The following is a 24,383-nucleotide window of genomic DNA, read 5'->3' as shown; positions in this document are numbered from 1 at the left end:
AGAGGCGGTGGGCTGGTGTGGGCTTGCTTATAGTGAACAAGAGGGTCGCGTCCTTCGGGTTGGGTACAGGTGTCTCACTGTTCTTTGGCCAAACAGCAGTGTTGAATACCCGGCCTTCTAGGGGTCCATGGGAGGCTTACTGAATATTACTCCGACTGGGGGCTCCATTGTTCTCCTTGGGGACTTCAACGCTCACGTGGGCAATGACAGTTAGACCTGGAATGGGGTGATTGGGATGAAAATCATCCCTGATGTGAACATGAGTGGTGTTCTGTTTTTGGACTTCTGTGCTAGTCACAGTTAGTCAAGCTGAAGGCACCAACGTGGTTACCAAACTCCTTGGTAGCAAAGCACCGGGATTGCACGAGATCCGCTCTGAGTACCTCAAGTCAAGGATGTGCAGGGACTGTCATGGTTGACACGTCTCTGTAACATCGAATGGCAGTCAGGGACAGTACCTCTGGATTAGCAGACCAGGGCAGGGGTGCCTCTTTTCAAAAAGGGGGACCAGAAGGTATGTTCCAACTATAAGGGAATCACAGTCCTCAGCCTCCCGGGGAAAGTCTATTCCGGGGTACTGGAGAAGAGGATTAGACCTATAGTCAAACCACGGATTAAGAAGGAAAAATGTGGTTTTCGTCCTGGTCACGGAACACTGGACCAGCTCTACACTCTCCATTCAGTGCTTGAGGGTTCATGGGAATTCTCCCAACCAGTCCACATGTGTTTTGTGGATCTGGAGAAGGCATTTGATCGTGTCCCTCGTGGTATCTCGTGGGGAGTGCTTCTGGAGTAAGGGGTTTGCTGATGTCTGTCCGGTCCCTGTATGACCGAAGCCAGAACTTGGTTCCAGTGCCGGCAGTAAGTCAGACCTGTTCCAGGTGCATGTTGGACTCCAGCAGGGCTGCCTTCTATCACCGGTTCTGTTCATAATTTTCATGGACAGAATTTCTAGGTGCAGCCAGGATCTGGAGGGAGTCCGGTTTGGGGACCAAAGGATTTTATCTCTGGTTTTTGCAGACTGTGTAGTCCTGTTGGCCTCATCAAACCTGGCCTTGGGATCCCCCTGGAGGAGCTGGAAAAGGTGTCTGGGCAGAGGGAAGCATGGGCATCGCTACTGATACCGGATAAGCGGTTAAAGAAGGATGAATGGATGGATGGATGTTTCAACATATCTACTTCATTCATCTCTGATAATAACAGTGACAATAGGGCTGCAGTAGCTTTAGGGGCCGCAGAAACCCAGTCCACTAGGTCTTACCTTGGGGACTGGAGGGTGGTCAGTTCAAAATGAGTTTGAACCAAAGTATGGAGTATGAACTAGTAGCTGGAGAGGGTTGCCAGTTCACTTCCTGAGGACTGAGCTTCAAACACCGCTAGCTGCTACTAGGGTGCTCTGACTCGAACATTTGTGTCTGCCAAATGTGTGCGCATGTCTGTGTGGTCCAGCCTGGATATGTGTGGAATAAATATAACAGAGTGAAATTAATAAATCTAATAGTTCCCCACTGGAATAATATAGTATATAGTTGAAGAAATAGACTGGAGAGTGTTGGACTGGTGCAACACATGGGGGAGGGGGGGTGTAAATTGGACAGATTGAGGTCCCTGAGTGCATGAACTCAAACACGTTTTTTTTCTTTTATTATTTATATATACTATGGTGATCCCCGTAGGGAAATTTTCCACTAAATTTTTCATGTAGTCTGGCAGTCTCCCAAAATTTTCTGTTTTCCCAATACCATTCTACAGTGATGTTGTGAGGACAACAATCTAATACTGACTGTGTCACTTGTAAACTGCTATCTCACCCTGATTTTGTTCTTTTGACTTGATGAAGAGTATTCTCATGACATCATTCTCAATTTTGTCTCTTTCTTCTCATTATTTTTTTTCGTATGCTAAAGGCAACAAATCTGATCATGATCTGGAATATTAATGCATCTGTTTTCTTCTCACACACACCCATAGTTGATTGTGTCATCTTATGATGTATTTTACAACATGGTTTTCCATTAACATGACATATTTTAGTCATTTTCCAGACATCACATACATATTGTCTTCCACGTTCATCTGGATAAATGAAGGCAATAGTTTTTCAATTTATAAAGTGTTCTACGTAGCTTCACAGATGTTTCACTTGCTGCTAGTACAGTGTGTCCTGTTTCTTTGCTGTTAATACGTTCCAGAAACAAACCGCGATGAACAAATTCCACGATCGAGCGACAAACTATTTATCTTATTATCTACGGTAATTCCCATACTTACATTAAACCACCTTCTATCTGTATTACGTTTTCCCACACTCTGATAGACTGTTTAAAGCACTTTTGTGTCTCATGGAAGTCCGACACTCACGGAACGGAGCGCACTTCCAGATGCCGTCAGCCAATAGAATGCAAGTACGGTATCACGTGACTGCCTACCAAAAATCCGCAATGAGGTGAAGTCGCGAGCGTTGATGTGCGAATGCACATGGGTACACTGTATATGGAAGTATAAATTTCAAAAGGCTCTGACCAGCTCTCAACATCACATGCTTGTGGGATCACTGTTCACTTGAAAGAAAACATTTTCACACAACAGACCAGTGATGCTGGAGGCAACCTTTATCTCCTGGGAATGTTAATGCTTGTTTACGCTCCCTGCTTCCATGTCTCCACAGTGCATACTCCGTAAGAGAATGATGGTCCTACTGTGAATCCTCTTGCAGCAATATTCAATACTCAATATTTCACAGGACAATGTCAATAAATCCACAACGAACCTGACATGATCTCTACTAACACCTCCAGAGTGGTTGGTAGTGGTAGAGTCCAACATAACCAGCAACCATTATGTCATTTTGTCTTCTAGAAGATGAATGAATGAACGAATGAACCAATGCATGAATGAACAAACAAACAAACAAACAAATGAATGATGATGCATACTTTTCTGTTAAATGTGGGCCAGATGTAGACTATAACAAAGCATATGGGAGATGTTCAGGTAGAAAAGAGAGCCATGGTGTAACTCTGTAAAGATACAATAATGAAATGTTTGCTTTGTCTTGTTTTTAATCTTTTCAAACTAGGCCCCCATGTTTAACAGGAAGAGTTCCTTAAATAAAAACCAGGTAGTGCAGGGAGGTCTTGGGAAGTCTTTCTTAGTCCATTCAGTCAATGTAGACTTCTAGTCTTCCACACAATAGCTAAAGAAAATGGAGACTTGATCTGCAGCGGATAACAAATGAATCTGAAAAGATGCCAGACGTGTCTGATATCTCACTGTATCCTCCAAGCTCAGAAGCATCAGCGTAGACCTCCGTGTGGTTTGGGTGCAGCAGTCTGGGCACGGCAACATGAACCACGTTGAGATCAAGCGTGACTTATTTTAGAAGATGCTGCAATGCTGTTTTAATCCGCACAACTCTTCTTTGATCATCTCGCTTTCAGACACCGTTCCCATTCACACTCAGTGCACACACATTGTTAATTCCTCTCATCACATGGGTATTCCACATCTGACTTCCAGTTGTACCTTGGGCAATGATTCTGTATTTATAGTTTACAGCCTGTAGGGATTTTATCCAAGGTCAGTAGTAGATTACCTATTTGGCTCATTGAGCTGTGCACTCTGTTAGAGCCCCTTATTTAATGTGCATTGGTGATTGATTAAGCCATAGTCTTTCCACACTGTTCTGGACCTTGACTGATGCATACATAGAGCAATATGTATGTATGGATAGTTCTAGTGCGGAATGTGCGATCAATGCATGGACTCTCCTTGCAATAATTACCTCATCTAGGAGAGCAGGAAAGCCTGAGGGGTGTGTGTGTGTGTGTGTGTGTGTGTGTGTGTGTGTGTGTGTGTGTGTGTGTGTGTGTGTGTGTGTGTGTGTGTGTGTGTGTGTGTGTGTGTGTGTGTGTGTGTGTGTGTGTGTGTGTGTGCGTGCGTGCGTGTGTGTGTGCTATCTTTCCTTCCCTGTTGGCCTTTTGAGTCATAGACTGTTACAGTGTCAGAGTGCATGAAACTCCTCTTCATCATTCTCCAATCAATGCTGATGGGAGGAAGAGAGGGAGGTATGATGGGAGAGGAGGAAGATAAACAGCTTGAAAACAGCAAATTGCAAAAGATGAAGACAGAGCATCAATTGCAGAAGCTGGAAATTAAAATATAATTTGCTGTGTTGAGTGATGACAGAAATAAAAGTTAGACATTTGGCATGATGGTTTTTTTCCCTCATTCCTTTTGACTTTAAACAGAAATTGTGTTTCAAACATGTTAATGATACATTTCACATGTTTGCAGGTGTCAGTTCACATAAATGTCATCCTTCGTCATGTGTGGGTTTGAATTCTGTCAGGGTTCAGTTACCAAAGACACCAGACTGCTCGTCTTCTAAGGTCTTCGGCTACTGCCGTTTTGAAACACACACCATCAGCTGCACAATCTGCTTAGTATCTTTGTTAGATGCCAAATCTTTCTTGCTTTTCGAACTCTTTCTAGCAAGCCGTCAACATGAAATAGCGTATTTGAGTATAGGAACAAAGCTCGACTGGGAAAAAGATTCTCTTCTAAACTCTCCTGGTTGAAACTGGAATGAATGAGACTTAAATGCCAAGCGACGTGCCAAACATTCGGAATGTGACACCACCGTAATGAGGCCGAGCTCGGAGACCTAAAGTGGAAGACAAAAGGGAGGCCAGTAGTAAAGCAGTTTTCCAAACTGTCCATTTTAATCATCCTCAAGCAGGCTGACTCTTAGGCCTGACTCGTTCGTCTTTGAACAAGAACTCATATTTTTTTTTGGTCTTTTTTTGTGGCAGAGAATTCTTCTCTCAATGGAGAGGATATTTTTCACATTTCTGATGTGGTTATTTCAGATCCAGCCTCAAAAGAAGTTGAGGAGATAATTCCTTGACTATTTTTTTTCTCATACAATATTTTTATGTCCTAAGATCTGAAGCAATAATATGCTTAGTCATCACATTCTCTGCCCAGCACGTCACATCGTAAAGCTTCATCCTCTGCACCTCATCCACAAAGATTATGCAAGGTTTGGCATCTCATGCCCCAATTTACTAAGTAACGCACATATGTTTAAGCTAAAGAATACGTTTTGAACTGTCAGCACTCAAGCCCAACTGTGTTGTGACTTCATTGTAAAACGAAGACAAAAATGATGCTTGATAGTCGAAGCTACTCAGACTCGACCTGTGTTTCCATTCATCCCTGAAGACCATGGGGACTGGCTGGGGAACAAATCCAGCTCTAGGTCAGGACAGACAGAGGAGATGTTCAGCGCTTAGGATTTATTTAGGGATGAGGTTTAGGAAAAAGGTTATTGATGTGGGGTTTCAACACGTGGGACACAAAGTGTAGTCTGAGGGTAAGTCGTGTGATCTTCTGTTCATCCACCACCTCCACTTCCTGTTGTGTAACAAATGTCGTGCTTTGCACTCTCTATTATTTGCTCATATCGGCTCACGGGTATCAGCCGTGGAGAAACCTACTAGAAATCATTGTTTGAGCATAGACACTGGTCACTATGTCCTGCTTGGTGTAAAGCCTCCTGTTATCACTTTAGTATCACAATAAATGTCACATCAATCGCCCTTAATTTATATAGCTCTTAATCACATCAACAGACGTTTCAAAGTGCTTTAACAGACAGAGAAACCCAACAGAACCCTCCAGAGTATAAGTGAAAGCGGCAGGGAAAAACTCCCTCATTGAGGCAGAAACTCCGGTCAGGACCCAGACTCTGGAGGGCGGTCATCCGCCTTGACCGGTTGGGTGGGAAAGGAAATAAAATGGGGATAGAGACAGGGCAAGGAAAGGATAGAGACAGACAGAGAGTGGCAGATAGGACAGATAGAATTGTCAGTCCAGATTGTGCTGTAGTTGCTGAAGTGGGGGCAGGATTTCCAGATTTTCTGTCTTCCATGCGTGTTCCCCACCTGTCAGACAGAAGCACAGAGACAGCAGCAGTATCTTGCAAGCATTTGACAGGTCTTATATAATATTAGTAGGAAAAAAGAAAGAGAAATAACAGAAGCACCCAAAGTAATTAATGTAACTCCCTTTAACTGGAGACAGAGAAAAAACCTTCAGCAGTCTAGGCCTATAGCAGCTTATCTAGTAGAATCTGTTGTTGTAATAGTAGGCTCTATCAAAGAGGAGGGTTTTTAGTCTACTCTTAAATAAGCTAAGGGTGTCTAGCCCCCGGACCGAGGCTGGGACATCGTTCCAGAGTAAAGGAGCCAGATAGCTAAAACTCCTGCCTCCTGTTCTACTCCTGAAGGCCTGACGGGTCACCAGAAATCCTCCATCCTCAGATCCAAGAGCCCTGGGAGGGTGACACACTTCAATGAGATCTTCAATGTAAGACAAAGCCGAACAGTGAAGAGCTTTATATCTGATCATACGATGGTCATATGATGATTTGACATATTTAAAATATTTTAAAAAATAGTGTAAATAGGAATTATGTTTTATTGTTAACTGTATTTGATCCTTTATGAGGACTACACAGAATAAAAGAGCAATGAAATATGATAATAATGAACTCTAGCAAAAAGAAGAATTTTTGGAGGGAAGTCAGAGGAGATAAAAATAGTCATGGATGTGATGTGGAGATGAAATGTTCCTAATAACTGATGCCAGCTGAGACCCTGCAGTGTCTGTCACACACACACACACACACACACACACACACACACACACACACACACACACTGGCAGGTGAAGCAGTGCAGGTCAGTGTCAAGCCCTCCTTGTCACTGAGCAATTTAGAATTGACACCTGATTTCTGTGTGGGGTCCCTGTATCTGTGTGTGTGTGTATTCATGAGTGTGTGAGCATGTGTGTGTGTGTGTGTGTGTGTGTGTGTGTGTGTGTGTGTGTGTGTGTGTGTGTGTGTGTGTGTGTGTGTGTGTGTGTGTGTGTGTGTGTGTGTGTGTGATAGGAGCTGTCATGCCACTGTCTCATCTGCTCTGCCCCCCACTAACCCCCAGTCAAACAACACGCCACTGTAATAGCAGCACATGTGCAGCCCAGAGAGCGTCGGCGTCAATCACTCCTCCTGCTCCATCCTGACGGCTTTACAAGATGTTCTAGTTTTACTTCCAACTTTCTCTACTTGTTACTTTAACCTCTCTTCCCATATCGTTTATTTTAGAAAATGTTTCCAATGCATAGGAAGTTCTGTCCCTTTGGGTCTGATGTGAATGCTTTTGGATTTAGGTGAATTCATGTTGTTTTTTGGCCTTGGCTGAAGCTGAAATAAACGGTTTTAGTATATTTTGCATCTTTTCGTTTTTCTAATGAGCACAAAGTGTTAGGATGTTGGGTTCGACACTGTGAGAAAAACACTTTACCTCATTATTTCTGTGTTCTTACTTACATTGGGTTGAACTTGTACATTACAGTTCTACATGCTGTGTGGTTTAGGGTCAGGTTTTGCTTCGAACGGAGTCATACGACCTCTGTTAGTTTTAAAAATGTGTCAAAAGTAGATGCAGTCATTAAGTTAGTGTCAGTTCAGTGTGTGACCGTTCAGAACAGATTGTGAGGTTGTGTTAAAGTGTTCTTTAAACATGTAGCTTAGCATTGAGCAGATAGAATTAAGGACACGACGTTCCAACAGGCAGAAAGTTACATCTGAGTTGCTTTCAGTGCTTCCAGCTTCAAGACAAGGTGACCCAGAAGTGTCCTAGGCCTTACACACTAATGACGACTGTAGCAGGAATGTCTTTACCATATTTACTGTGCTTCACATACCTTGAGAGAGGAGGATGTTGTGTGATCTCTGTGTCTACTGTGTTCAGCAGTAAGGCTTTATACAGTATGTTTCCCACACTGGAGGCACAGAAAGGTCAAACAAAGTACAGAGTAGTGCTGGATAAGACATATTTTAGTCCATACTAAAGTTTCTGGTTAAGTTTAACAGATATTCTATCATCGATTAAATGTTTTCTCTGAGGTGTCGGCTGGAACTTTGGCGTTCGGACCAGACTGTTCTGTAACAAACGTGAGACCTGAGAGGTGTTGATGGACATTTGATAAAAATAACCACATTCTGCATTGGTTCCTTCTGCCATCAGGAGTAACACGACTCTGTTTGCTCACTCATTCTCCATTTAAAAAAGCAATCTGTGTCTTTATGTGTGTTCAGCACAAAGGAGGCAGGAGTCAGCTCCTGCGTCTCAAACTGTGTGTCAGATGGTCGGAGAGCTGACGGCTGCCGGTCAGGATGTGGTTCTGACCGTCAGCCGGCAGCTTCCTGTCTGAAGGGAAGCAGACTGGGGGGGGGGGTGAAGCCCTGAGACGGTGAGAGGTAAAGGCGTCATCAGCATCACCTGATCAACGTGAGGCAAGGTGAACCTTTAACCCATTCCTCTCCTGCTGGTTTTAAAGTAACGATGCAGATGAAGCGGGTCAGAGTTGGTGTTTTCTGGGTAACGGAAATGTTGGCCACTGGAGTCAGGATGGAAAGGTTTTGTGTGTGCATGTGTGTGTGTGTGTGTGTGTGTGTGTTTGAGAAAGCACTATCAATGAGTGATTTTTCATCTCTGCCCACATCATTTTCTTCCACACTGCATGTTTTAAATGTGTTTAGTAGCGTCTGTGTTTATCTGTGTGTCTTATGTCATGTTACTTTAAGTAACACGTGTGTGTACATGTATCTGTGTGTGCGCGGCCGTTTTGTTAAAATGCCATAAACTGAAGTTGTTTTCTGTTCACTGTGATGGAGACCAAGCTGACCACTTCCCCTGTCCGTTCTCCTGCGTTGTTAAACGCTTCAGTCTCGCCTTTTGGAAAATACATTAAACACAAACCTGAAAACTCGTTTTTGTCTTTTAAATTTCACTCAAATCAATCAAAATCTGCTTCTGAGGCTCATAATTCTAACTTTCTAAGCCTTGACTTGACTATTTTGATACAGTGGAAAGCAGCTGTGCCGATAACCAACACAACCCTGGTCGGCCTTTGTGCTTCTGCATTCAAGAAGTTACGCATTCTAAAGATGTGTGTGCGCGTGATTTACAAGTTTACACTGAATATGAAATGTACAATTACACACCGTTCTGCACTGGGTGTGTGTGAGCGTGGAGGTCGGCACAGGGCTTAGACGACCGGGGGAGTGTGTCACAAACTTCTGTTATAACTGTTGCTTCCTTTACAGCGTCTGAACACTTCCTGATGTTAACACAAGGTCTTCCTGTTTACCTGATGCTGCTGTAGAAACTGTTCCAAACAGGTTTATGTCTTTTGATCCTAAGAGGTTCATCCTCAGTAAATTCTTCATTTTCAACTAATATTTTTTTCACTTCTTTTTTCAAAGTCCCTCTTTTCTTGAGCCTTAACTTTCTTAAATGAACTCGTATACAGTATATTTCTACTGTAAACATGTGAAGTGTCTTTGCCAGTGTGAAGATTTTTCTTTTAAAAAAAAAAGGGGCTATAGAAAGATGAATTATTGACATACTTTCTTATCTTTTGAGAGTATCTTTTGAAAGCTGTGTGTGTTCTTGATCACCCTGTTTTCCTCCATCTTCTCCTTCTTGGTCCTATAGGTCCCCTTACAAAGAAACACACTGATGATTTAGGTGATAGTGACCGCACGGACGATGAAGGTATTTTTTCCCCCAATGCCAATCAGATTTGCATGACAAGGGAATCCAAACTTACCCTTCCTCTTTCAATTTTTTATCTTCTTTGATTTTCTTACATTTCTTGTCCTTTTTTTGAAAGTGATGGACATTTTCTTTTTGCTCTTCACTCGTAAACTCTCTTTTTCGGCTGGATGTGTTTTGTCCTTTTCAGCTTGATGTATAAAGTTTTCATGCCTCCACCATTCTTTGGTATTAATACTGTAACAGATTCTTTGCTTGGATTTCTTTTCTCTTTTCTTTCCTTTTCTATGTTGCATCCCACCAACAGATTAAAAAAAAAATCTATTAACCCCTCAGTCAGCTCTTAACACATGTTTGCATGTTTTCTTTTATTTCTTTAAGCTCTAATTATAGTCAAAGGATGAGCAACTGGCTAACTGGATTGTACCTATACAAAGCCCTGTTCACATTTGTGGAGTCAAACCAATAACTTTCCCAAAATCTTTAATCTCAAACTATATAAAAGTCTGCATATGAAAAAAACAACAAATAAATAAGTAAATAAATAAATAAATAGATTTAAATTAATTATTTTAAAATAAATAAATGAACGGATGAATAATTAATTTAAAAAATAAATAAATTCAAAATAAATGAATACATAAACAAAAATTAAAAAATAAATAAATTGACGAATAATTAATTATTTTTAAAAATAAATTTAAAATGAATAAATACAAATAAATAAATAATAAGTAAATATATGAATAAATAAATAATTATTTTCAAAATAAAATACGTTTAAAATAAAAATAAATAAATAAATGAATAAATAAATAAATAAATAAATAAATAAATAAATAAATAAATAAATAAATAAATAAATAAATAAATAAGTAAATACAAAACAGTACAGTGTGAGGACATTCGTCACTTTCTAAGCAGTGATGCTACACACACTTGGGTTGTTGTCTCTCCTGGCATGGTTTCATCTCCTACAGGGCAAAGGGAGCGCTAATTTACTGCACACCAGCATGTGAAGCTAACTTTCTGGTCAACCGTCTGCTGCAGATTCACAACACGAGTCCCAAACTGCCAAATTAGTCGTTCTGTTGCTCCATAAAACGTGGGTTGGCTTGCAGACATGACAAGCTTGGCAACAATAAATCGAGGCAACATTTGGGTGGAGCTGATTTCAAGTGACATTACTGTCATCACAGGTTTAAATGATCATCTTCATTTAAGGGATTTGTGCACAGCGCACCACTACAGCACATTATTTCCAATGCCCTCTCATGTGGATTCTGTCACTGCGATGAAATTCCAGTTTTGAAGACTTGTTACACCAGAAGCTTCCCAAAACCTCTCATCTTATGACTCATGTTAGTTAGTCTGTATCACTATGCAAGATATACTCTTTAAAGAGGGCATGTAGTAGCTATTCACTCACACACACACACACACACACACACACACACAAACACACACACACACACACACACACACACACACACACACACACACACACACACACACACACACACACACACACACACACACTGAACAGTGGAGCCCCCAAATTGTATTTTGTATGTTAATTCTTTTTATTTATATTTTATTTTTTCAAGGAACATCAGAGAAGTGTTCATTTCACTTATAAGGTCACAAAAAAGCTGCCAAACTCATGTTGGGAGAGCAATACTTTGCTTTAAATTGAGTGAATTATATGTAGAATGTATAATATAATGTAGTTAAATCTCTCAGACTTGCAACATAATTAACCACATACATTCATTTGCTTTTTGAAATAGAGAATTAAACTCTGGAGCCGTGTCTGTCATTTACCCTTTAAACCAACTGTTGCATTTAACTTTCTAGACTCTTTCTAATTCAAGTCTAGAACCCTGAAAAGACTTATGTTAGTATCATTGTAATAAATAAATTAATTAATCAATTTAAAAAATTGTATGTCAAGATTTTTTTCCAGAATCTCCACACTATGCATGTCTTCAGCACCTAATTGTGCTGCTGCTGTGCAGCTCAGCATATAAGCATAAACACCACAGATGTGTTAGTTACTTCATATTACAGTATCTGTGGCCTGATTCAGTCAAATTCACTACATGTTTGGAATAAATCACTTCACATCACTGGAGCATGTCTTCTTTACACAGAATTGTAAACTGACTTGTAAATTGCTGCTAAAATTCAGTATATTTTAATTCCTTTTAAGATTTTAGGACATTGATCTTGAGTATTTGGATATATTGATGAAAAGAAATACTTTCGATACCCAGGGAAAGTTATAGGACTGAAACAATACATTTACTCCTTTTTATATGTGTGTGTATATATATATATACCAAATGCAAAGACATTGTACTGGAAAGCTATTCATCTAATACAAAATGAAGAATCCCCGCATAGTTGCCACAAACAAGCAGCCTTTTGAAAAGTCATATTAGGAATAAAACGTCCTTGATAAAACCCTGAGATAGAGTCGTATCCCCTGAAGGCTGCTGCAGTGCAACTTTAATGACAGGCAGAGAGTCTTAATAAGGCACCTCTACTGTATAATGTGACGAAGTAAACAGCAATTACATCCAAATAAAACTCACAACCGTCCCCGTCCCTTTGATCTATGCCATCACGCTGTTTTTCTGAGAGTTCTCTCTTTCTCTCTCCTCAAATACACACACACACACACACACACACACACGCACCAGTAAGATTACAGAGTCACACAGATCTATTCAATGAAATCCCAGCAGGCTCCAAGCATTATCTCGATAAAGGATGCGGAGCTGACAGCTAATCCCATTTAATATAGAGGAAAATATGCTTGGGAATGCGTGCGCAAGCACACACACACACACACATAGACACACACACACACACACACACACACACACACACACACACACACACACACACACACACACACACACACACACACACACACACACACTCTGGTACCAGATCAGGGCCCTCTCTGGGCGCTACCCTGCAGCCGTGTTCGAGGCTCTTCACTCCTGACTCTTGCCCATACGTACCCAATGAGAACACATCCTTACATCTCCACTTATCCCTGCCAAGAAACCTTGGATTTTACAGTAGTCAATAAAGCTAGTCTTTGTAATCCTTTTGTGATGGGAATAGAGATGTAAACAGGAAAGTCCCCGAGAGCTGAGGATTTGTTAGAGGCTCTGCTATTTTTTTTATTTTTTGTGCAGCAGTAAAGTAGTTTAGAACAGGTGCATGTGTCAGGAACTACGGTATCTACAACCCTCCTATGGGGCCCCTTTAAACCTACATAGCAATACTTGAGATGTTAATCCTTCTCTCCACGATGGATGTATGACCCAAGGGGATAAATTTTGTCGCCTGCATAACGACAACCCTAGAGCACAGGGAAAGATGATAAAAGATCAACCAGAAAATGTGTTACCTCATTGCATCTATCTCGCCCAGAGGCTGGAGCTCAAACTGTTGAGGCTGGTGTAAAATAAAAGTTAAACCTGCTAGCAACAAGACCCACCAACAAAAATACTACTTAAATCTGATTTCAAAGAAAAGCAGTGATCAAGTCCAAGAAAATGGTAAATGATGACTGATTGTCCCAGACTGAAGGTTTACACCAACACACATCACTCTGTTACAATAACGCTCAACACACACACTCTGAAAAGTGCTGCGTGGCCCAAACACATGGCAGAAGCTACCTGCTGGGAATCTTTTTACAAAAAAGCTGGGGTGAAATTATATTCTTAGATGGTGAAAAGAAATGAATGATTTATAATGTATATTTTGCTTTATAAAATTTAAAAAATGCACATATTGCTATTGAAGTTTGAAGCGTTGACCTGAAGTTTAACTGTCAGCAAATTATCTGTTTTTAAATAAAAAGAAAATTCTAATTGAAACATTACTCATAAGTTCCTTCATAACCATTTTTGAATCCTGTCTGTCCCGAAGATAGTTACTGAGGCAGATACTTAAACGGGTGGAAACATGCAGATATTACTTCAGACATTACTTCAGATATTACTACAGCTATTACTTCAGATATTACTACAGATAACTCAGGTATACTTGGCTATCACCCACTAAATATCATCAATTCTGTTTGTCATTCCACAGTGGGATTCATTCCATTTTACTCAGACGTGTGGATATAGTATACTCTAATGAGTTACATCAGCACCGTTGCAAGGATTACGTAGGAATTTCCTCTGAAAGTGGATTGCTGTTCACCACTGTGCCTCATTTTGTTTTTTGTTCCTTTTGCTCAGACTCCCTTTGGCTTCACTCCCTGCAGCAAAAGGCTGAAGCCAGAAAAAATAAAATAAAAGATCTCCTTGGCTTCTCATGTCTGCCGTAGGTTTTTTTTTTAAAGTCCTGTACGTGGCAGGAGGAGAGGATGCCTGAGTTATTGCAACAGCCTCGGGGCATCTCTGAGGGTTTGCTCAAAGAAATCTGAAGCACCTGGATTTCTTTGATCATAACCTCAACATGGAGGAAGAGATGATGTTGGCATGATATCTTTCCTCTGACAAACCCTTTCTCAGTCCCACCCCTCCCAAGAAAGATTGGATGGTCCAATCACCGCGGGGGTGCATTCCATTTTAGCTGCTCTCAAATCTTTAATATATTCTAGCTTAAAAAAAAAGAAAAGAAAAGATGCTCCTGCTTTTTCCAAACTCCTTTACTGAAAACCGATTGAACAAAAGATTAAAGGTTCTATGCACCCTAGTCCTGAAAATAGTGAGTTTTCCAATAATCAACAATCCACCACTTCACATATTTTCAATCAGCTGAATGACGATCAGTTGATAAGTTGGTGGAATGTAGGAAGAGACTGGCTTTAAAGCATTATTTTGGCTCCAGATCTTGCAGTTGCAGCCAATAAAGGATGCCAAGAAATCATTCTGAGAGCAAGCTGTGTTGCATAAACTAGAAACCTCAAGGTACAGCGTGTTCAATATACAGCGGGATGTTTCACTCAGTAAATCCAGGTAAATTCAGATAAATCCATCCAAAGCTCCAACTTTGCCAAAACAATTTTATCCTAACCTCACCTCATTACTGCTGACCTTCATCGCTGAACAGAAACAGAAGGCTCCAGCAGCCCAGCCTGATGCGTCCAACGCTGGAGAGCACAGACAGGAAGTTATTCATACCATAAGGAACAGAGCAAAGGCTGCAAGGTTAGGAGTAATTCATTTTGCTTTTACCCATGTTGTTTTGAGGCAACATGGTCTTGATCTCTGTGGTAGAGGGTAATCACTCATATGGCTCATGCTAGTCTGATATATTAGTCTATAACTGTAGCACAACAGAAGAAGAATGAGGGTAAAGTCATGCTAGCAGGGGCAGAACAAGGTGGAGCTCATGAGCTAATGCTAAATACAGTGATACCTCTGTACTCGACCATAATCCGTTCTGAGGTGGTGGTTGAGCACCGATATGTTCGACCACCGAAACCAATTTTCCCATAAGAAATAATGGAAAGTATTTTAATCCGTTCTTACCATTTAGAAAAATACCTAAAATATTATAAGAACGTGTATCTAAACAACAATGAATACGTAAATGTGCACAAGCAGTACATGATAAAGATAAAGCATTATAAACCATTTTGTATAATTTACTTTACGTTTTAGAGAGTGGTTGATGCCACTAGCGTCATCATGGAAGGGGAATCCCTTCCATGATGACGCTAGGTAACGCGCCTCCAGGGGTTTCCTCCCTTCTCTCTCTCTTCCGTGGAGGTGAATCTGGCTGGGCAGTAGCCTTCCTCTTTTCTTTAAGAAGGAACCTGTCCATTGTCAGTTGCTTCTGCTTCAAGATAGTGGAAATGGCTCGTACACCACTTTCATATTTTGCTATAATTTCCGTACGTCTTTGCGTACGTAATTTGCGTACGTGTTACTCCGCTGGCAGTCTGAGTCGAACTGACACTTACCCGCTGGCCGAGGAGCGCAGCCGAGGAGCGCGTTCGGGTCGACTCGGCTAGTCGAGTACCGAAAATCTGTTCGGGGTCCGATACATTTTCTACTCAAATTTTTTGGTCGAGCACCGATTTGGTCGAGTATAGAGGCGGTCGAGTACAGAGGTATCACTGTAGATCTTACAAATTAAAGTGTATGAATTCCTCGTCTGCATTTGGCAAACGGACACTCTGTGAGAATCTGACTGATGTGGAGTTTCTCTAAAGCATCACTGAGTTAATGAAGAACTCCACAAAGTTATTTTTTAATCCCATCAATCCTTAGTCGCCACAAAATGGTTTGTTAACTTATAATGAGGCTTAAAAAATCAGTAAATGAGCTCAGTAGCATCACCATCATCACCGTCACCATCATCATCATCACCACCATCACCGTCACCATCATCATCACTATCATCACCATCATCACCGTCACCATCATCATCATCACCACCATCACCGTCACCATCATCATCATCACCACCATCACCGTCACCATCATCATCACCATCATCACCGTCACCATCATCATCATCACCACCATCACCGTCACCATCATCATCATCACCACCATCACCGTCACCATCATCATCACCATCATCACCGTCACCATCATCATCATCACCACCATCACCGTCACCATCATCATCACTATCATCACCATCATCACCGTCACCATCATCATCACCACCATCACCGTCACCATCATCATCATCACCACCATCACCGTCACCATTATCATCATCACCATCATCATCATCACCGTCACCATCATCACCATCATCATCATCACCACCATCACCGTCATTATCATCATCATCATCATCACCATCACCGTCACCATTATGATCATCACCATCATCATCATCACCATCACCATCATCACCACCATCATCATCACCACCATCACCGTCACCATCATCATCATCACCACCATCATCACCACCACCATCATGACCATCATCATCACCACCATCATCATCACCACCATCATCATCATCATCATCACCATCATCACCGTCACCATCATCACCGTCATCATCATCACCATCACCACCATCACTGTCACCATCATCATCATCACCATCATCACCATCATCACCGTCACCATCATCATCATCATCATCATCACCGTCACCATCATTATCACCGTCACCATCATCACCATCATCACCACCATCACCATCACCATCATCATCATCACCATCATCATCATCATCATCATCATCATCATCATCATCATCAGTGACAGAACACAATTTGTCATCCTTTTCATTAGTGGCCTTTGTCTTCCATCCACCATTTGTCAGGCTCACAAAATACTGTGCAAGGTACACACACACACACACACACACACACACACACACACACACACACACACACACACACACACACACACACACACACACACACACACACACACATCATAATCCCTTGACCTTTATTGTGTGATGGTTCTGGTTTCATCCCCACATTGTTGCTGCTGCCTGCTGTGATGGAGGAGAGAACATCTAGGAGCAAAGCAAAACAAAGGAATAGAAAGAAAGAAATGATGTAATGAGCTCTGCACTGACAGACAAAATACACAGACACACACACACACACATACACACACACACACACACTCACACACACACACACACACACACACACACACACACACACACACACACACAATATATTAATTTTGTTTTTCTTGTTACATTTTATTTACTCATGTGTAAATATTATTGTCTTTGCTGGGTCTTATTACTTGACTTTCCCAAAATGCAGAATTTAAATAATACCATTATAAGTTTCCTCAAGTTTATCATATCAACTGATTTTTTTATCAGTTATGTAACCTGGACTTCTTAGCCAATTTAATTATGAACCAATTTAATTATTAACTAGTTTTAAAGAAGAACCATGTCAATCGACTTTTACGTATTTATCAGCTCAAGAAGCTGGGGACATAAACACCAATGATATTAAATAGCATAGATAAATAAGGTCAGTAGTCTAATTTGTGGAAGATTATTGGTGCTTGATGTCCTAAATTCTCTCTTCTGGCCTAAAATCATCTAAACTTTCCATCGGTAAGGGTGAACATCAATCATTATCGATGGACCAAACACTTTAGGGTTACAATGAATTTAAAACCTTTTTCCATATATAAGGGACACCGGATTAAAAGGTGCATAGTTGGTTTTTGAGAAAATTAAAAGCTTTTAGGTGCACGTTATAGTGCGGAAAATAGTGTATCTGTTGATTCTTTTGTCTCAGAGGAAATATTTTATGTCTGATTTCTGCATAGAATGGCTGAAATCTCTGGTCCTTTTAGTAACTAAAAAAAAAAAAAAAACATGAGTGGGATAGACGATGATTCTGCTGCATGCAGTGATGGAGATAGTTAAGCAGCAAGATGAAAAAGCTCCATCTCCGAGAAACGAGATGAAAGTGAAACCGTGTTTTGAACATGGGCTACACCATGTCATTAACGCCGTCCTTTCTTCTCACGCCTCTTTTCTCTTCCGAACCCACATTAGAACCACGTCGCAGACTACAGCCCCACAATGAAGCCCCTCTCTCCCCATCTAACCATACAGGTGTTGTGTACTTCAATAAGAACATATGCAACTACACATGTAAAGATATGTTCCTTTGTAAGAAACACTGCTTTGTTGCAGCATTGCATTATGGTATGTCATAATTTACCCTACACATCATTCGGTCTAACAACAGAGGAAACATATTATCCTACAGACACGATGATGGGAAAAGAAAAGTGTCCGGATCTGTTTTTAGCTCAGTTTAGGTGTCTCTGGTTCCCACAGCAGCACGCATTCCATTCACAAATACCAGTAACACATTTCCCAAAGGCTAAACAACTATAGCGTGCTAACCTGTATTTATATCCACATTTTAATAAAACAGTGTTTTCATAAAATTGTCAAACCTAAAATATCACTAGATTAATAACAAAAGGTTTACCTCGACATCGTGTGACAGTTGGGCTTTCCGGTCCAGGGTGTTGACAGTCCATTAGCTGGAGGAAAATTAAAACTCATTTCATTAAATATCCTCTTGTGTTAACACCTATGCGAAACCGATGAGAAATAAATAAAAATTTCCACTAACCACAAAGTGACATATCCTTCATGTTGAAAAATGGATGGTTTGACACCACAAATTAACAAGGTCTCCATGTTAAAAAGCCAGCGTGCCAGATTACTCAGGAAAAAAAAAAATGTAATTGCAGAGGTGGCCAAAACTAGCTAAAGTATTGAAATGACATCTCCGGCTGTCGCCTTCAATCTGTCATCTAATCACTCCTTCTGCCCTCTCCACCTCCTCCTTTTCCTCCCCTTTCTCCTCCAGATATTAGGGAGAGTGGAAGCCCCAAGCCGGTGATGGTTTTCATTCACGGGGGCTCCTACATGGAAGGAACTGGGAATATGTTTGACGGCAGCATCCTGGCCAGCTATGGGAATGTGATTGTCATGACTGTCAACTACCGGCTGGGTGTGCTAGGTAAGGATCCTGTGATTCGCTTTACCGCCCTCTAGTGGCGTCGACGCCTCCATTAGCTTAGCAGAAGCTAAAGCTGACGTCTGACACCATCCTTTCTTTCTTACTTTCCTCCTTTGCTCTGGTGATTCTGTCTGCTGCTGCTGTTTTGAACTGGGTGTCCCAGCGTTGCTGCTGGTCACAGAATGTTGCACTTGCATGTCTTCTGTCTGTCCTGGTTCACTCCTCACACCAGTGGTGAGTCTCTTGGTGCTGCTGTTGGTTCCTCGGGCTTCAACTTGACACGATTGTAGCGCCGTCTGGATTTTTAGCTTCTCCTCCGATGTTTTTGGTCAACGTTCTCTCTGATCTGTTAGCTACAGGTTCTACAGTATGTCTGTGTCCCACAGTTAGAGTGGTTGTGATTTGATGACATGGTTATAACATCTGTTATAAAGAATGTGTTTGGCATAGAAAAGCATGTCATTCCATCTATTCTAGCAGGGTGAGTTGATTTTGCTGTAAGTTGTTACCCATGATGCCTCTGAATCATCACTTGATGCTTCCTTATTAGTGTTTCCAGTGGTTGCTGGTCTACGTTGTGCTGCTCTGTACTGTCATTGCATGTGTCAATAGCATAAACTAATGTGGTCTGAGCCAGGTTAATATGCTTTCATTTCTCACTTCATCCCAGTTCTTTCTTTATCCTCACCTCCCTTTTCTTCTTTCCCTGTCTTATCTCTTGTCATCAGTCTATTTCCTAATTTCTTTCCTTCTATGCATCGGTGTCGCTGCTGTGCCCAGAGGGTGGGTATATATTACAATGCATGACAGAAACAAAGGTGCGCTGCTACCATACTAAATGAGATTATGCTGTCATTTGGTTGGGAAGAAGGAAGTCATTTCATTTCCTTATTTTGGTCGCTGGGCTTTTTCTCCTTTTGCTATGTAAGTATAGAATAAATCTAAAGCATGACATGCGTTCTATCTGTGGGAATGTGGGCTTCACAGAGGCTTTGAGATGTTGGGAACTGAAAATATTAATGTTCTCTGCAGGTAGTCTGTGTTTTCTCATCACTTATGTAATTTTCTCATGTTGTCATCTTTTCTCCTCAATTTATTAAGTCCCTGGTCTCTTTTAGACAACTTGTTTTATTTGTTTGTGATAATCATATTGATTACTGATGTGAAGCCTTTCATTTTCTTCCATATAATCTAGTGTTGACACGCTGGTATTAAAGTAAGGTAGGAAATCAGGACACAAGCAAACAAATGTGTCCCATCCAGCAGAAACACTTGTGGTTGACATAGAGAGGCACCATAGGTGACTCCATGGGGAACCTTTGGAACCCCCCAACAGCACAAAGTGGATTTTAAGCAGGTACCCCATCTTCTGCAGTTTCCAATCATTCATTCACATTTAGGACCCTCGGTTTGCTGAGGAGGCAGGAGGCAGGAAGTGATGTCAGTGTTGGAGGATGATAACCTGTAGATTATTAGGCAAATATTCCAAGGTCGACTCTGTTTATTTATTTAATTTTCCTCATTAGTTTAAAACCACAGACATTTTCTCAAATCCTATTTATTTTAGATATAAATACACAAATATATGTTTGGCCACCAGATCAGTGTATTTCTCATACCTAACTTGCCTTTTTCTTATTTGGAGCCTCTGTCGACTCCTCCTTCATGTTCAGTAGGTTCTCATTCATCCTCTCATTCAGCTTCTTCACAAAAAGCCTCTTGGATGAAGGGATGAAAGGTGACATTTCTTCAGGAAACTGTCTTCAGGTCAAGTGGGTTGATTTAAATAGTTCCTCGTGTTAAATTCATGGAAGTGGATTAAAATGGTAAAATGAAATTATAAACGAAGCCAAATAACAAATAGTTAATCATAGTTTTGACTTTTAATTATTGAGGCTGTGACAGGACGTCGCTGCTCTCCATCTGATGTGTTTTTAACGCTGCAGGCCTGCTGGCGTTGAGGGAAACGGTTTTCCTGCTGGTTAACATGAGGCGCCGCTGTTTGCTCCCCGATTAGGCTCTGTGTTTGTGTTTACCCCCCCGGCAGTGGACGAAAGCATACGGCTTTACTTCTCTTTACATGTGTGTGTGTGTGTGTGTGTGTGTGTGTGTGTGTGTGTGTGTGTGTGTGTGTGTGTGTGTGTGTGTGTGTGTGTGTGTGTGTGTGTGTGTGTGTGTGTGTGTGTGTGTGTGTGTGTGTGCAGCAGAGACAGAATGTACTCAGGGGTAAGACCCATATCCTACACTGGTCCCATCCAATCAGATCTCTTCAGAGGAGGATCGCTTCTAGAACTGTAAACTGAATTAACCCTTGAGTGGTTTTTGTTTTCTGATCTTCTTGGGTCTGGTGAACCCACAAGAGTCATTCATTCATTCATTCATTCATTTTTTTCATTCATTCATTCATCCTACATACCCACTTCTTCTGCTGTAGCGGGTCGTTTGGGTTAGGCTTAAAATTGCCTGATGGAAATGAGATAAACAAAATTTTAAGAAAAGCAGCAAAGAGAAGAACATGTCTTTTTGTTTTGGGGGAAAAACAACAACAAAAAAACAGCAAACTACTAAAAGAATGCAACACATTGTTTTTAATCAAATCTATGGAACTCGGCTGTAAGTTTATTCATAAATTTCCTCAGTTATTTTCAGTAATTCCAAATGAAGACATTCATCAGACGAGATACAAAGCGATTACAGTCACACTCATTCCTGCGGTTCAGAGTCAGATGTGAACCTGCTTACAGATTTTTTCTGCTTGGCTTAGTGTGTTTGTCAAACCAGGCAACCGATACGGCTTCTAAACAGGCAGGACTGCTGACATACGGCTGTAGTTTTTGTCCCGGGGCTACGATGAATCTGGCCATAGAGTAAAATCTACAGGTACATCTCAGCCTATGTTGTTTCGAGTTACATATTATCAATTACTGTATACTGTATATCTTTTTAAAAATAAAAATAAAAATGAAGTTCACGCCACAGACTTTATGCCTGTTTGCCACATTTGTAGTAAATGTTTGTTTACCACAAATATTGGACTATTAAAATATCATGTTAGTGTACAACAAATAAGGATAAAAACATACAATATTGTATTATATGAAAGGCGGCAGTAGCTCAATCCACTAAGTCTTGGACTGGGAACTTGAAGTTGCCAGTTGCCAGATCACTACCTGACTTTCATAACGCTTAGAATGTGAGCTGGCAGTGGGACGTTCCTTCTCCACTATATTAAGTATGAATGAGGAGTGAATGAATAAGGGAACCACTGTGAAGCACTTTGAGTGTCTATAAAAGTGCTATATAAATATAATCTATTATTATTATTATTATTATTATTATTATTATTATTATTATTATTATATCATTATCATTATTATTATTAATAATAATAACAATAATACTATTGTTATTATTAAAATTAGTGTTGGCATTATTATTGTTATTAATAATAATAATAATAATAATAATTTTATTATTAAAAATAAATTAATTTATTATTATTATTATTATTATTATTATTATTATTATTAAAATTTATTGTTTTGTGTGTAAGCATAAAAATGATTCATATTAAACAAATATTATTGAAAATGCACTCATGAATAAAGTAGACTCCAGGAGACCTGTGTTGTTTTTTGACTTGACTAGAACCAATAAAGCCTGTTCGCCTGTAAGCTACTGTCAGAGTGTCCAGTTGAACAGCTGTGTGATGAGGACTTAGGAGCCCTTTGTGTGCAGATGGGGTGTTAATGGAGAACATATATTTTGCTCTTATGGTGTCATTAGTTGTAGTATAATGATATCATATTTACCTTACTTTGTCTTTAAAAAATGTTGCGATCTTTTTGTTTCCTTTTCTTTTTTTTTTTAATTTATTTTTTACTTTTTTAAGTTCATCTCAGAAATGAAGAAAGTCTGTTTTGTAATATTCCAATGCCCTGCTCTAACAGCGGACTGTGTCTTTAAGGCCAGGACCTCACGCCGTTGGGTTTGTTTGGACCAGGCCAAAACCTTTAATCATGCTGATTGATGAGGTGCATTTCCCTGACTCAAACCTTCTCCAAATACCCCTTCCATTCCAGGCATACATCAGCCATCCAGCCCATTCATCAAGCCTCTGATTGTTTTAAGATATACCTGGCCAGTAAAATATCCATTTCTCTGCACGCTGCTACTCCTCAAGACTATGACTCTCAGCAACAGGGTTATATTGAAACACTTCCTGTTTGAACATAGAGCACGCAGGAAAGTTAGTGAATAATCACATAAAAAATCTCTATGTGAAATCTTAGTGTGGGCTTTTTATTACTTTATTCCTGTTAAAAAATAAACTATCATAAGCAAAAATGACAAAAAACAGTCAATTCTGGAAACCCCACCAACAAAAATGATTGCACTGTGGTCGACACTCAAATAGTAACTTCATCATCACTCTGGGTGTCGGTGGACTCATTCAGTATCTCCTGATGGTCGAAATGCTGAGACAATTCTCCACATGTATGCAAGTATATTTTTGGCATTCATGCAGAAACACACACACACACACACACACACACACACACACACACACACACACACACACACACACACACACACACACACACACACACACACACACACACACACACACACACACACACACACACACACACACATCAGATCCAGCATAGCTTTAATTGTATCCAGATTAGGGCAGCATGTGATTGCTTGAGGACTATATTCTCACACAGGCAGCATTACTCATGTTTATCATGTCCAAATATTACTCCCCCTGCCTCCCACTATCTCACCCTCATCTATCTTTTCTTTTCTGCATCAAAAGTATTTTTTTCTTTCCTGCTCGTTTTCATCCTGCTGCTTAAGTGTTTGAGATTATTATTTCCATGTATATTAATTCATTTCTCCCTGAAACAAATACCCTAATGGGTTTCACCATTAATTACTTTTTTCTGGGCTTCTTCACCATTGCTCATGGCATTTCCTCTCCGTCTCCTCATGAGACAAACTTATCTGGGTCCTGAATGAAGAGCTTTACTTCAATCTCTGTCTATTAGTAGGTTTTAGGCAGAGGGTTGATTGCTTTCTCTCCAGACATCTGTATTTATCAGAGCTCTACCGTTGCTGACCATAGCTTCTCCTTAACCTGATGACTTGGATTTTATTAAAGTGGTGCATATGCTGTACATAAATAATAGGATTTAAATGTGTAGATATTATTAAGGCAAAGGCATTTCTCTGAGAGAACTGGATGCTTCAGTGCCCCGAATGAAAAAAGT

General features: G+C 40.5%; 1 protein-coding gene across 1 annotated transcript in view; it reads left to right on the top strand.

Moving 5' to 3' along the window:
• Positions 1 to 24,383, top strand: part of nlgn1 (neuroligin 1) — a 261,390-nt gene that overhangs the window by 67,261 nt on the left and 169,746 nt on the right. Inside the window, exons 3-4 of the mRNA XM_068319222.1 lie at positions 9,567 to 9,626; positions 18,955 to 19,107. Of these exons, the coding sequence (XP_068175323.1) occupies positions 9,567 to 9,626; positions 18,955 to 19,107 (213 nt within the window). The remainder of the gene's footprint in view (positions 1 to 9,566; positions 9,627 to 18,954; positions 19,108 to 24,383) is intronic.

Source organism: Antennarius striatus, chromosome 7, assembly GCF_040054535.1.
Source record: "Antennarius striatus isolate MH-2024 chromosome 7, ASM4005453v1, whole genome shotgun sequence".
Taxonomy (NCBI): Eukaryota; Metazoa; Chordata; class Actinopteri; order Lophiiformes; family Antennariidae; genus Antennarius; species Antennarius striatus.
The sequence above is the reverse complement of the archived record's forward strand: the minus strand, read 5'-3'. Positions and strand labels throughout refer to the sequence as shown.